General features: G+C 40.5%; 1 protein-coding gene across 1 annotated transcript in view; it reads left to right on the top strand.

Moving 5' to 3' along the window:
- Window positions 1-14,257, top strand: part of LOC127652256 (RNA binding protein fox-1 homolog 3-like) — a 145,913-nt gene extending 131,656 nt beyond the window's left edge. Inside the window, exon 12 of the mRNA XM_052138394.1 lies at window positions 14,175-14,257. Coding sequence (XP_051994354.1) covers window positions 14,175-14,177 — 3 coding nt within the window. The 3' untranslated portion in view covers window positions 14,178-14,257. The remainder of the gene's footprint in view (window positions 1-14,174) is intronic.
- The last annotated feature ends 1,551 nt before the right edge of the window (window positions 14,258-15,808 follow it).

The following is a 15,808-nucleotide window of genomic DNA, read 5'->3' as shown; positions in this document are numbered from 1 at the left end:
ACCGTGCGCGCATATACAGGCGGTCGGCGCATACGCACTACGACTGCTATGAGGAAAGTTTAGACCCGTAAAGAAGTCTTTGTATCCCACCAGACTCAAGTTATACAAATGCAGGTATCGCCAGATGACTTGCACATCTTATTGTTCTAGTGCTCCTTTGTGACAGCAACACCTCAAAATGTAAGTGCTGCCACCTTGTGGACCCACTAATTAATGCAAACAACTCCAGGCGCATGCACGTTCAAAGACGCGCAGTTTGAAAAATCAGGCTGTGCACGTTCAGTTCTTGCGCGCTATGTTAATGACGAGATTTGTGTCATGCTGTGTTCGGACGTTCACCGTTCGCATCTGACCGACGTATACTTTGTGCTTAAGTTGCATTGAACCAGGAACATTCATTTAAGACTGTCTGTCTGTACGCATTCCTTTAATTTCCTCTTCCCTACAAATTTCCTTCCTTGTTCTTCTTTGACAGTGTTCAAATGTGGAGTATATTTCAGGCATTGGCCAAAAGAAGGTATCTTCGAACTGATCTTTTAGAACAGCCTTCGCATTGGGAATGTGCTTACGATGCGTTAAAAATTCAGCACGCTAGCCAATATGTCAGCTTATGTGTGAGCGTGTTTGTTTGGCAACAGATGCAAAAAAACCCGAGTTCTCTCATAGAATTACAGAGCGATCACATCATCCCTCATATGTCAACAGCACTCTGGTTTTCGACTCTTCAATCATAACTAATAAATGTTTTAGAGTAAGATGGAGGAGCTTTTTACTTTTACTTTTAATTCCTTAAATAATTAGTTCCTCTGAGTATAAATGTTGCATAAAATTCTCTTTGCTGTTTTTCTCAGCGTCATGAAATTGCAGAAAGTCATTCACTCCAAAAGAGATTTGTACCAGCAAGTGGTTTCCCCTAAATAAGGAGGAATTATCCTTTGAAGGTCCAAGACTTAAGAGTTTGAAGTTAAGCGTGCATGTTAACATCCAATTTATTAGTGTGTGTTCGAAGATATCTGCTCAGTCCGATGCTTTCTGCATGCTCAACTTTTTAAAGAGAATAATTTGAAGTACTTTAAAACGGCATTGGCATAAATTTGATCCATCTGTTATACTTTCAAAAGCGACCGAAGCACATTCGGACTGTAAACGTTGACAAAGCCTTAGTGAAATTGCTAGTTAGCAACCTTGTAATGAGATACGCCGAAATAATGCATCGGGTTCCTGCATGGGCGGCACAACCCCTTGACCCAACGATTATTAAACTGAAGTTCAGGAAAAGTGTTTTGAGTTCTCAGAGTTCAAAATCTGAATTTTAATGCTGCATCAGTGTATTAGCGAACACGCTCACACACGGCAATCTCGTGAACGAAGTCACGAGACTGTCTGGGTGGAATTTTGAAGGAAGGAAATTTGATGGGAATACCGCCGTTACCGTGGCCACCACCTTAACTCTGATTGGTCCTTTGTCATCTTTGATGTTGCAGGCTAGCCTGTACAGAGGGGGCTACAGTCGCTTCATGCCGTACTAAACAACAGCAAACATACAATTACACAAACAAACAAAACCACTAAAGACGTTCCACATGGAGTACGATTTCAAACTAAAATGCTTCCAGGTCACTGCGATGACCTCAAACCACCGACATCCTTTCAAGCCAACAACAACGACAATTGTGGGACGCCAAGCAATTTCACGATCTGTTGTTGTTTGGAAGAACATGAACACAGATGTCGTGCTTTCATCTGGCAACAGGAAATCTGATGAGCACTTCATAAATGATATATATGGAGCTGTTTGATTGTTTACTTCTTTCTGATTTGAAATGGCAACTTTTTTTAAGCGTTGGCGATGTTTACACATCCTGTTTGGGAAAATGTCTACAAAAGCAAGGGCCAGTATATTCAAATGCTTGGAGACTAGAGCCTGTTTTATCGTCCCTAAGATACGGTGAGGTCCATAAGTCTGAGACCACGAGTGAACGTTTTGTCCATTACAGATTATATTATCAGCATAACAATTTGAGTGACACATGTAGATACATTTGCATGTGTAGTTACAACCTTAACCTTTAACATAACCTTATTTTGCTTTTTACAGACTATTGTACACCATTACGAGCATTGTTTACATCTTTCAAAGACTTTATTTCCAAGTTTTAAATTCGATTTTGAGTTCAACGTGGACTTTTGGAACTCACTGTATTTGACTTTGTGTTTCAGGTTACTGTCATTTTGATATGTAAATATTCCTTAATGTTTGGTTTGGTTGCTAGTGTACATTTAGACAAAAATATTACTCAGGACACTCTTCGGCTTTTCCCTGAAATCACGACCAGCCCAGCAATCGTTTGGATTCACTGTATCTTGAGCCTGATCTCTTGAAAGTTATGTGAGTGTGCTGACATTTTTGCAAGATTATTTGACATTGTTTAAGACAGCTATCGCGGCAGTCGCGAGGTGAAATGTCCACTGAGTGGCGCTAAAAGCGGGTTAAATGTCCTCCCAAACTGATGAAGTTTTAAACCAGCAAAACCAAACTCCCTACCCTAAACCTCAAACCTAAACCTAACCGATAGTGTCATAAAAAGCAAATGTGAGATGAAAAACACAACAATGTCATTTTATGACGCTTCTATGACACCTTTGGCTCACATAAGCCCTTCAGAACTACTAATCTGACCCTAAACTAACCCCGCGTTTACATCGCAAGTCATAGTTGTTGTGATACGTGCAACAAGCCACTAAAAATAATTTTGCAAAAATGTTGGTTATAGTAACGTGATTGTATTGAGACCAGGTTGTGTATCTCATCAGATATCGCCAGCATATTGTAATCTACTATCCTCAGTGGCCTGGAAAAGGGTTTTGTGTATTATTATTAAGCTGTTATTTGGTAGTGTTTTATTTCAAGTTTTTATTTTATTCTCTATGCATGATATTAGAGGGTTGTGTGTTTGGTCCTCTCAGGTTTGCACTAACAGTTTTACCTCTGTAAGCAGCGCACAGGTTGAAACATGGGGCTGCTTGAGATTGTCGTTAAGTGTAATGTATTTATTTATGTGTGGAAACATAAAAATGAATTATTGATATGTTTAAGGTTAACCCCAATATTAGCTGACACCAGGAAATATGCGTACATCAGGAAACAAATGCCAGACGTAAGGATAAATAGTTAGATTTAAGAAAACACGGTGAGCAATATGGAGACATAAGAAGGTATTTAAAGATTTAAGGAGACGTGGAGATGCATAAAGAGGCTATTTTGGCGCAGTTGGCGAGATCTCTATTGGCAAGATATTTCAAGAACAAAACTTCTAAGTATAACATTTAAATAACATTTAAATAACACAGAATTAATGATTTCATGCATCAAAATGAATTTAAATATGTATATTTAACTTTGCTAATGTAATGGTTAGCAAAACCAGCTGATTGTTAGCTGTGCAATGTGCATAACTTCACTCTCCTGACCTGAAGAGGTGCACTAGCGACTGACACCAGAGGATGTAGCCTTTAACCTCCTTGTTAGCGCACCCACCTCCCATGCATTAGCCTTTAGCCTCCTTGTTAGCGCACCCACCTCCCATGCATTAGCCTTTAGCCTCATTGTTAGCGCACCCACCTCCCATGCATTAGCCTTTAGCCTCCTTGTTAGCGCACCCACCTCCCATGCATTAGCCTTTAGGCTCCTTGTTAGCGCATCCACCTCCCATGCATTAGCCTTTAGCCTCCTTGTTAGCGCACCCACCTCCCATGCATTAGCCTTTAGCCTCCTTGTTAGCCCACCCACCTACCATGCATTAGCCTTTAGCCTCCTTGTTAGCACACCCACCTCCCACCTCCCATGCATTAGCCTTTAGCCTCCTTGTTAGCGACCACCTCCCATGCATTAGCCTTTAGCCTCCTTGTTAGCGCACCCACCTCCCATGCATTAGCCTTTAGCCTCCTTGTTAACGCACCCACCTCCCATGCATTAGCCTTTAGCCTCCTTGTTAGCACCCCCACCATTACACTCACCCCACAAACCTCACTCCCATATGGGGGAGTGTAACGAGGGACAGCTGATAGATAGCTGTGCAATGTGTATAATCCTCACTCTCCTGACTTCAAGAGGTGCACTAGCGACTGACGCTAGTTAGCCTCCTTGTTTGAACCTCCATTGTCACGCTCCTGTTCTACCTGCTCTGTATGGGACTCGAACTGGCATCTCCGGCATGGGAGGCAGGTGCGCTAACAAGGAGGCTAATGACTACAGCCTCTAGCATTTGTCGCTAGTGCACCTCTTGAGGTCAGGAGAGTGAAGTTTATGCACATTGCACAACTATCTATCAGCTGTCCCTCGTTACACTCACCCCCCGAAACCTCACTCTCATCCGGGTCACGGCACCATTGTAAAGCTCCTGTTCTACCTGCTCTGTACGGGACCCGAACTGGCGTCTCCGGCATGGGAGGCAGGTGCGCTAACAAGGAGGCTAAAGGCTACAGCCTCTAGCGTCAGTCGCTAGTGCACCTCTTGAGGTCAGGACAGTGAGGTTTATACACATTGCACAGCTATCAATCAGCTGGCTCCAGTTACACTAAGAAACAGGTAAGTAACTTAAAATAAATAAACAAAATGACCATGTAAATATATACAAGACTGAATAAGAGGTTGATTGGCTCACACTGTAAATAGCAGCATTCATTTTCGTTCCCACTATTCAAAGAAATAACGATGTACTTCCATGAACGTTCCACAGTTCAATGTAAATCTAAGACACATTGGTGGTAAATTGATTTGTTTACGCTTGCCCAAGTCTGTATTAAATGATTGTTTTGTTTACTTTTGATGGCATTAAATCAAATTAAACACAATTATTAAATTACCAAATAAAAACAAGCATATTATATAATATGGCCTTTTTGTGACACAAACTTGAATTTGATAAACCTTGCCCTGTAATTCTGTGAACGAAATAAAGGTTAAATTGCTTTTTTAGATATCAGTTCAATTTCATACTTGATATAATACAGCTCAGATGGTGATGCATTCGATTAGAAGGACATGATTATTCCAAATATTCCATAGGAGAAAAATGTGTATAACTTAGCTTTTATTTCTACATGTGAACAGAGCACTTTATCATATTGTCTGGAAAAAGCTTTTTTTAATACCACCTTTGTTTGTGGCAGTCATTACCCAACACTTGCATTCCTTCACCGTCATTCATTTTTATTTATATCATATCAATATACTGTAAATATTTGTATTTCTAATCACCATCTTTCTTATAATATTTGATAAATTCACTGTACATGTGCTATAAGTGCTGTAAAACATAATTAAAGCCTTACCCTCTTTTCTAGTGTTTTCAAAACGCTCAAAACAAGTTGGATCCACGAGAGAGAAAAGTGCTTTTAAAACTTTGTTATGGACACTTTATTTAGCTTTCAAGAAGTATTCTTTTAAAATATGTTCAATCAAAGTTAACAATGTTTACAAACTCTTTCATTAGCAAACACGGTAACACTAAGGTTACATTTGTTAGCATTAATTAAAACGAACTAACATTGAACAAGCTACTTTTACAGCACTTATGAGTTGTTTTTGTTGTAGAGCTGTCAATCGATTAAAACTTTTAATACCAATTAATTAATCGCAATTAATCACATGCATACATATTTGCTGAGAAAGCCCCTCAATAGTAATAATTCAATATATATTGATTAAAAATTATAAATACTTATATTTAAATAATTATACATAATATATATGTTATAAAAACTAATTCTACAGATAATTAAAATCCATTACATTATTTAGTCTCACAAGTGAAGCATTAAAAAATACAATACAAATAGAACAATCCAATATATTGTTTATTTGCATATTATTGAACTTAAGCCAATCACTGGCCGACAGTTCACAGCAATCCATTTGCAATTGAATTTGTCAATCAGTTTATTTTATTTATCAATATTTATATATTTTTTCAAAATACAATGAATATTTGTACTTCTGATCACTGACTCTCTGATAATATTTCTAAACTTCATTGTGCATGTGCTATTAATGCTGTAAAACATTTGATTATATTCCATAATTAAGGCTATATCATCTAAATTCTCATTGTAGTGTTTTCTGGTGTTTTAAAAAAGTTTGAAACAAGTTGGATCCACATAGAGAGAGAAAAGTGCTTTTAAAAAAATTAGTGATTTGTAAATTATATTCACCCTTTGCTATATTGAAAGGCAAAATAAGGCCACATCCACACTAATAAGCTTTTGTTATCTTTTTCTCCACATTTTGGCCTTCTGTCCACACTGAGGCAGCGTTGTTGAGAGAAAAAATGTCCCATGTTGTAGTGTTGAAGTTTGCTCAGAATTGCAGTTCAGTGACGAAACACAAAGACAGTTGCTGTTCAGCTCCGTACATGGAACAACGATTTTTCAACTCGTTTTTAAGAGTTTTTATATTAAACCACCGTTTTCAAATGTATCCGGATTAATGTGGACGTAGCCTAAGTTCAATCAAAATGAACAATGTTTACAAACACGTATATTAGCAAAACGGTAATATTTTACAACAAGGTTAAATTTTTAGCATTAGATAACAATACTATCACACCTGGAGTCGTGAGATCGAATCCAGGGCGTGCTGAGTGACTCTAGCCAGGTGTCCTAAGCAACCAAATCGGCCTGGTTGCAAGGGAGGGTAGAGTCACATGGGGTAACCTCCTCGAGGGTTGCTATAATGTGGTACTAACTCTCTTTGAGGCACATGGTGAGTTGGGCATGGATGCCGCGGAGAATATTGTGAAGCCTCCACACATGCTATGTCTCCGTGGTAACGCACTCAACAAGCCACATGATAAGCTGCGCGGACTGACGTCTCAGACGCGAAGGCAACTGAGATTCGCCTTCTGCCATACCAAATTGTTGTGTTGGGTAAATTTAAAGTAAATTGAAATGGCTTTGAACATCCTGGTTACTTTCATAACCTCCATTCCCTGATGGAGGGAACGAGATGTTGTGTCGATGTAGTGACACTAGGAGTCACCCTTGTTATCCCCAAACACATCTGATCTTTGAGAAAAGGCCAATGGGAATTGGCGAGTGGAATTTGCATGCCACACCCCTGGACATACATCAAAGGAGCTGGCTTGCACACAAAACAATGTTACATGGACTGGCAGTGCCAGATGGGCAGACTGTTGTGTGCCTCGTAGCCAGCGCACCCGGCCGTCACGTAATCTCCCCCAATGTTCTTACGAGTATCCTAAGGTCCCCTGCACCTACAAGTCAACTGCTAAAAATGGGGACTGGCAGCCCCAGCCATGGCCTCTTATCCTTTTTCTCCCCAAAAAGAATACAAATTGCTCAGCTAGGGACCATATAGCATCCGCTTTGTCGGATGGGTGTCACTCCCAAGGGGAGGATACCTCTGAGACCACACCCTGCCCGAAGGGGAGGAAATTGTGTGGAAATACATCACATTGTCTTACTGAGTCTTATCAGCAGTGTCTCATGTGGAGAAGTCCCCATAGTATGTCCTACACAGAGGGTGGAGGAGCTCCACAAACATGGGGACCAGGGACAGAGGCCATGCCCAAGGAAGACATGGATTTATCAAGGGGGAAACCGCCTTGCGGGATATACATCACACGGGCAACCAGGCTCACTGGGAGGAATGCATACTGTGCCGAGGGAAGCCCACAATCCCTGATGTGAAGTGGATGCCTGTGAACCTGGGCGGACACCTGGCAAACTGAACCGTGTGGCCGAGTTAGATGGTCCTTGTGAGCAGCCGCGACGGGTTTGGGAATGCAACCATGCCCCCAAGCTCCGGGCGAGTGGGATCAAGGGGACAATCGTGTCGGATGTACCAGCAGGTTGGGTCTCAAAGGCGGGCAGAGTCCGGGGACATCGAAGCACTTTCCTGGCTCCGAACACCCACCATAGGAGCGGTCTGGGATGGGGAGGAGGGAAATCGTCCTCGCGGCCTGTCGCAACCATCCTGGCATTGGTGCAATTGTGCCACAGCTGAGCGCACTGGGGCGGGGGGCCGGCCTCCGGAGCGCCATACGGTGCCTGACGATCATCATAACAACAGCTGCTCATTTCTTGAAAATGTGGGTACCGCAGCCCATTTGGTGTGCTGCTAAATCAAAAGAAAAGGAAAATATGGATTCTCCTCCCGGCCCTCAACCGGGGGATGGAATGTTCTGCTTAACAGCTCCAGGTCTGGGTTGCCCAACTCAGTGGCACTTCAAAGCCTTTCTCGATTTCTTAGTGGCCGGCCATGAGACAGATTGCATCTGCTTCTTGCGGGTGGATCCATGCTGGGGCCTTCCTACTGGGGCGGGCTGAGATGGAGCCGATGTTGCTGCTGCAGGGGGACGCCCATGGCAATGTGTGGGGGTGTGGGATCTTGAGCCGCACCAGGGCAGGGTGTGCTGGATAGCCTCTGTCTGCTTCTTAACCATTGAGAACTGGAGATGGGGCATCAAGGAATTGTACCTTGTCAGCCTCCTTCATCTCTACCAGGTTGAGCCAAAAATGGCATTCCTGGACTACCATGGTTGACATCGCCTTCCCGAGAGACCGCGCAGATAGTTCTGCCAGGTGGCGCTGCATTACAGACACAAGTGCACTGCAACTGCCTTCTCCACATGGGGAATTGCCGAGTACTTCCTGGCAGCCCCACTGTCGAGGTCCGGGCAGTGAAATGTGCCCGCTACGATCTCGTGAGCGGCGCTCTGGGCCCAGGAACCAAGCGTCGAGCCGCGAGGGTTCAGGGGGGAGTGGCCAGCTCCATGTCAGTCTGCGACTGGGCAACAACACCCGAGGGTGGGAGCCCAGCTGAGTCCACGGCATCAGACTGGAGCCCGCTCTCCGATGCTACGATTGAGAGCTCATCCTCTTTGTGAGCTCTGAATGAGACCACAAACTCACCCTGAGCTGTGCCGGAGGTCTCATCCCAGAACTCGACCAGGCACACGAGCGTGGTGGGGAATGGGTGATCCGTGGGGGGTTTCCCGGTGGAGAACCTCCCATTGAGGATCCCAAATTGCTCCGAGTGCTAACCACCACAGTCTCAAACCCGTAGGTAGAAGGACCAAGGAGGGAAGCCACTGGTGTGGCTTTCCCTCTGACAAAGGAAAGCCAGAACGTTGCCATGGTCATGTTCTCGCAATGAGGACATGACCCATCCATGAAAGACGTCTCCGCATGGGCAACGCCCAAGTATGTGAGACAGCGATCGTGGCCGTCAGAAGTGGAGAGATAGCAAACGAAACCAGGAATTATACACAGACGGAAAGGCATCTTTAAAAAGACGCTCCATCAGAGCCACTCTTTTAGTAGGAAAATATACACGTTTATTAGGAAGTATATACTATTTTAGCTGCTGAAGCACCCAGGGGGAGAAACCGCTGTAATTCGCTGTAAATCCAACAGCTTGATTTCAGAGGTGAATGGACCAGCAGAGGAATTCCCATTGGCCTTTTCTCAAAGATCAGAGGTTTTTGGGGCTCCCAAGGGCGACCCACATCGACACAACGTCGAGTAAGTGACAGATAGGGAACTTTATTTCTTATGAGATTTTTACTCAACGTTTCTTTCAAATGAGCCCTATAAATCCTGTGAAATTATACACATAAATGAGAAGCTCCAGAGAGGCACTAGAGATGTAAATGCTTCATATGTTTACGTCAAATTTTTGGAGACTGTGTTCTCACAGATGGAGGAATGGCGTCTCTTAAACTCACTGTCCCGTTCATTTATCAGTTGTAGTTGTTTGTGTCAGTCGGAGCTCAGAGTGTGAATGAGTGAACAGATGCTCCGTCTGTAATTCTGTGTGTGTGTGTGTGTGTGTGTGTGTGTGTGTGTGTGTGTGTGTGTGTGTGTGTGTGTGTGTGTGTGTGTGTGTGTGTGTGTGTGTGTGGTTCTGAAACTGTGCAATTAGCTAAAATTGCTGGTCCTACTTTACTCAGAAATCAAAAGAAAAATACAACTGGGTTGTATTGATTTGGGGTTAAATATGACCCGGATATTTAGTTTGATCCCCCAATGGACATGAAGTTTGATCCACATTGCAGTTTATTCTTGCAAATATTCTTGCCAAGAAGGTGTTTTATGGAAATAAGTAGATTCAAAAACATTTGAGTTTTATAAATAAGTCGCCCTGATCTGGTTTGGTCTTATAAACTCCATTTTATAAGAGAAACACTTGGGTAGAGACATAACCAGCTCTGCCGTTGGCCCATTTAATCTTTTCTGAGCAGAAATTGCATCAAGGTGTACAAATCTAATTCAGAATCCAATACGAAACCTTTTTCACTGAATATCAGCGTATTTATCTCTCAAAGAAGACAGCTGCTCTCTGATAACCTGTTTTCATCTTTCTGTATTTCCGGCACATTTATCCTGCTGTCAAACGTTAACCAGAAAGAGTCTCTGTAGATTGTGGAAGTCTCGATGTCCTCCTTGAATTGTTGTTTATTGCACAATATTGTACAAAGAACCAGCAGACGGGTTTAAACTACATTTATGGACATGCAATTGCTTATTTTTTAAATATATATATTATTTAATTAATTTCACATACAGAACATCTCTTAATGCATCATGTAACTATTGTCCATAAAACAACATATTAGCACAAAGGATTGATATGAATATTACTCGGGTAACAAACTGTACAACTCTGCAGGTCTCGATTTGCTCAGACTCATAAATAAATATATATATATATTATAAAACCAAGAGCTGACAAAAATGTATGTTTTATCTCTTTAAACTATGTCAATGTTAATATTTGCCTTTTGTTATATTTTGAGGGTTGTAAGTATTTTGTTTTAATGCCACAACCATATATACAATATATGGGTATAATAACAACAAAAATTAGTGATTTGTAAATTATATTCACCCTTTGCTATATTGAAAGCACAACAACTACACATTATACGATGTTTTACCTTGTGAATTTCATTGTTTTTTGTTTTAATGTACAGTCATTTCTGATCAGATGATTGCAACACGCTCCAAAAAGGTTGGGACAGTCGAGTGTTTACCCCTGTGAAACATCACCATTTCGTCTAATAACACTTATTAAGTATTTGTGCACTGAAGACACAAGTTTCAGTTTAGAAAGTGGAATTTTCCCCCATTCATCCATTATGCAGGTCTTCAGCTGTACAGTTGTACGGGGTCTTTATTGCCATATTGTGCGTTTAATAATGCACCACACATCCTCAACTGGAGATGGTCAGGACTGCAGACACGCCAATCTAGCACCCGCACTTTCTGCTTATTAGTATGTGTACACATCTGTCTGCATTCATGGTGCCCTCACAGATGTGTGACTTACCCATGCCATGGGCACAGACACACCCCTTACCCATACAGACACTGACTTTTATATCTGACACTGATAACAGCTTAGATGGTCCTTTTCCTCTTTGGCCAGGAGAACACAACAGCTGTGTTTTTCAAAAACTATTTGAAATGTGGTCTCGACGGATCAAAAAACACAGTTCCACTGTTCTACTTTCTATCTAAGATGAGACCGAGACCGAGCTCAGAGAAGTCGGCAGCGCTGCTGGACAGTGATGATGTACGGCTTCTCCTTTACACAGTAAAGTCTTAACTTGCATCTGCTGATGCAGCGGCGAGTGGTGTCGACTAACAAAGGTTTACTAAAGTAATCCCAAACCCATGTTCATGATATCCATCACAGATAAATGATGTTTTTAAGACAGTGACGTCTGAGGGGTCAGAGTTCACAAGCATTCAGGAGTGGTTTTCATCTTGCCCTTTACACACCGAGATTTGACCAGATTCCTTGAATCTTTTAACTATATTGTGCACTGTAGAGGGTGAAATGCCCAAAATCCTTCCAATTTGTCTTTGGGGAACATTGATCTCAAAGTGCTGGATTATTTGCTGAAGCATCTGTTGGCAAATGTTGCTCTTGAAGGACTCGGCTGTTTTTGGAGGCTCCTTATGTGATTACACGAATGCATCACCTGTTTCACATCAATTTGTTATTTCAACTCTTCATATATTTATCTTAAATTTCCCCCATCTCAACTTTTTTGGAGCATGTTGCAATCATCTGATTTGAAATCGTTTGTACATTTTCAAAAAACAATGAAATTCTCATGCTAAAACATCATATAATGTTGTGATGTCAATACAGCAAAGGGTGAATATCATTTACAAATCACTCATTTTGCTTTATTAGCATTTTTCATACCGTCCCAACAATTTCAGAATTGGGGTTGTATATAACATGATCTTTTTGGCCATGAAAACAATATTTGATGTTTATATATACTATATATGTATGTTTCTGTATATGTAATGTTTATATATACTTAAGGTCATAATACTTTATGAATATATCTACATAAAATAAAGAGCTTAAAGGACTTGGATCCCCTTCACTGATATACAGTAAATGATTTGAAATGGATAATTAGATGATAAACCATATACATTTGAGACATGTAAACACTGTTCAGAAGGTATTTATTTATTTATTTTGAATTGATTTATGAAAATGTCCTTGTCTTTTTTTTCACTCCCAAATCAAATGAAACAAATAAGAAATACAATTTTGCCTATAAAAAAATGAACCATTTTTTAGGGCCATTCAGATTTTTTTACATTGCGTCAGTTAAATTACTGTATAAATGATATTTATATAATACTTATACAATGGTACTCTCTTGGTACTGCCTTTAATTTTCCCACTGATTTTAATTCATCTTTTTTAACCCTCCTATGGCACCTCACTTTGGGATTCGCAGTCATTTATGACCGTAAGTGTCAGATGTGAAACCCTTTTATTTATTAATAACGATAATGATACCATTTCTTCTTTGCAGAAGTAAGAACAATAAAATGATGCATTTCTTTGGGGATTTGATGCTATTTTGATCTGATTTACATGTAGATATCTACATTTTACCATTAATTTGCATATACAATATGCTAATTTTTTAAAAGAAAATTACAAATTCATAACCTACACTTCTATAAGAAGCAGCATGAAGGAAATATGAGTATGTGACATATATTGGAGGCAGAGTGCTGCCATCTGGTGGATAAAATATAAATAACATGATTGAACATCATGTGACGCCAGTAACACACAGTAGATGACTGTAGACACACACTGTGCAGTCTGATGGGTTTGTAACCTAATTTTATCTTCTTTAAAGATATGCATTTGGATATATATTTAGACATTATCAAGCTATTATGTGTCAAAATTTAGCATTAACATTGATTTAAAGAGTCAGTTTTTGCAGTTCATGTCATTTTGCTGCAATCAAACCTGACCATGGTGTTACAAAGAGAAGACACAGAATAAACATGATTCTGCCAATCATTTATTTCAAACATAAACATGTAATAACTCAATGCAAATTCATAACAATGTCAAGAAAATGAACATCAAGAAACAGAAATGAAATGCAAAATTCAGAAAATTACATTAGACTATATAACAAACAATTTGCAATTTAAAACTTTTTTAGTAAAAATGTATTTTGCAAACAAGGTGTGTGTGTTTTGCACTGAGGATGTTTTAGAGTCTCACCCGGTAATTTCTGTCTGTTTTTTTGGCATTGCGGATGATTTATTAATGGTATTTGACAGATCAAAACAACTTGCCCATTCGTTTTCAATGGTCGGTCAAATTTGACCGCAAATATGAAATATGTCGCATTTTTTTTAACGACCACTTAGACTTATCGATTCAAGCCCAATTTGTTTAGTTTTTTTATGTTCAGATGGTAAGTGGAGGAAAAATGAACAAGTAATGTACTGCTCAGATAAAGGAAACCATTTTTATTAAATGAGGAAAAAGTATTTTGGTCATAGGAGGGTTAATTAACTGTTATACAGTAAAATAATTTGGTGTTACGGTAATGAGAATCATCATTTAAATCAATGTGAATAACAAAAGTAAAATGTTCCTGTACTGAAATGAATGTCACATGCATGAAATGTCACATAAAGCAAAACAGCTTAATTGTTCGAACTGTAGGCTTAATTAGGCCTCACTTAACCCTAACACGTGTTCAAACGCTTTTTATGGCCGCTCTATACTGTATACTCTTGAATCTGAATATACAAGCATAACAACATTCTCACCTCTGTTTGTGCTTCCTTTATCCCAGTAAATACAGCAAAAGAAAGAGCAGGAGCAGAACTATAGGACAGCACGGATCATCATGAGGAGAGAAAAAACAGAAGAAAGAAGAAACGTTTTTGTTGTGTGTGAAATTCTTAGGTTGTAAGGTGCCATCGGAGAGCATAAAGATCGACTATTATGGACTATATTAAGAAATAAACAACAAAACACATTGGAAAACATTATATTTTTATATATGCATTGATGGATGGTGCGGAGCAGTTTGTGTACATGAAGAGATGTGAATGTGTGTTGCGCGGTCGAAGACGGACAGTAAACTAATGCTGATATGACCATATGCAGGGATCCATATTTTAAAGCCCCGCCCACAACACTACACACCAATGAGAGATGGACATTTGAAAGGGGAGGAGTCAAACAAGCTGAAAGCTGCATGACAAATGTGTTTCCTGTGGGTGGAGTCTTTGTGCTCTCTTTGTGCAACACTTCCTGGAAAGGATGTCACTCACGCCACATGGGCGGCACTTCCTGTGTTCCAGCTCGCATCTTTATTGGTCATTCATTGATCCCTTTCCTGTGGAGAGGCATCATCGGCCTGCTTCCAGTTTCTGATTCGTCCCCATCCCATGTGGGTGGAGCCACTTGTTCACTTCCTGTGGCTGATGTCATAACTCTCTGCCGATTGGCCATGCTACAGACCAACTTCCTGTGGTGTTCCTGGTTAGAACTTTTCTATTATGAAACTAAAGATGTCAATTTTTGATCAGTGTTGTCCAGCAGTCAAGTTATTGGTGAAGGTGGGCATGTTTGTTTGGTGCTGCGTGTTCAGAGAAGGCAGAGCAAAATTTAAATATCGAGATTTAAACTGCATTCCATTTAATTCCATGAAATTCTAACTTGGAATTTCCAATGTTCTTCTTGGAAAAGTGCGATAGAGCACCAGTTTAATTTGGACTTCCAACTTCCAAATCTTTGCAGAGATGCTGTGTATGACGTCACGCAAACATGTGCTTGAATTGGCATTTGGTTTCTCTATATGTTACCTTCCAAACATCCAACTTTAAATGGGACGTAGCCAGGGTTGGACTGGGAAGATAAAACAGCCCGGGATTTGACATGGCTACTAACCCAAAACTTGGCTGTCGCTGTCGTTTTCTGCACATCACGGCGCCGTTTTGTTGTCCGTTATGCATAACACGCCGGCTCATTTTAGCTTATTGCGCCCATTTGGCACATTTCACGGCCGACCCACCGGCACACTCGGTTCTCCCGATGGCCATTCCGCCCCTGATCGGCCCCAAAGTGCGTCAGCCCACAAGGAAATTTCCCGGTATGCCAGATTACCAGTCCAGCTCTGGACGTAGCATTAGACCATAGAGCCTCATTCATGAAATGCATTTTTGCGTAAATTGTTCATAAAACTATTCTTACAAAATGTAAATCATTTTTGAGGAAATTGCTTTGATAAACTGAGTTATGCAAATAGTTTGTAAAACCATTCTTCAGCAAACAATCAAACGAGTTTCTATGCAAGTCGTTCATTAAATTTCATTACTATTTGTAAAATCATTTAGTTTCTGTGCAAATAGTAGAGTTGGGAACAGAGAACCAAATCTATTCTTTAGAAAATACCAGAATCGGATGATCTTCATGACGTTT

The sequence above is a fragment of the Xyrauchen texanus genome, chromosome 12 (genome assembly GCF_025860055.1).
Source record: "Xyrauchen texanus isolate HMW12.3.18 chromosome 12, RBS_HiC_50CHRs, whole genome shotgun sequence".
Lineage (NCBI taxonomy): Eukaryota > Metazoa > Chordata > Actinopteri > Cypriniformes > Catostomidae > Xyrauchen > Xyrauchen texanus.
This window is presented reverse-complemented; position numbering and strand designations above follow the sequence as displayed.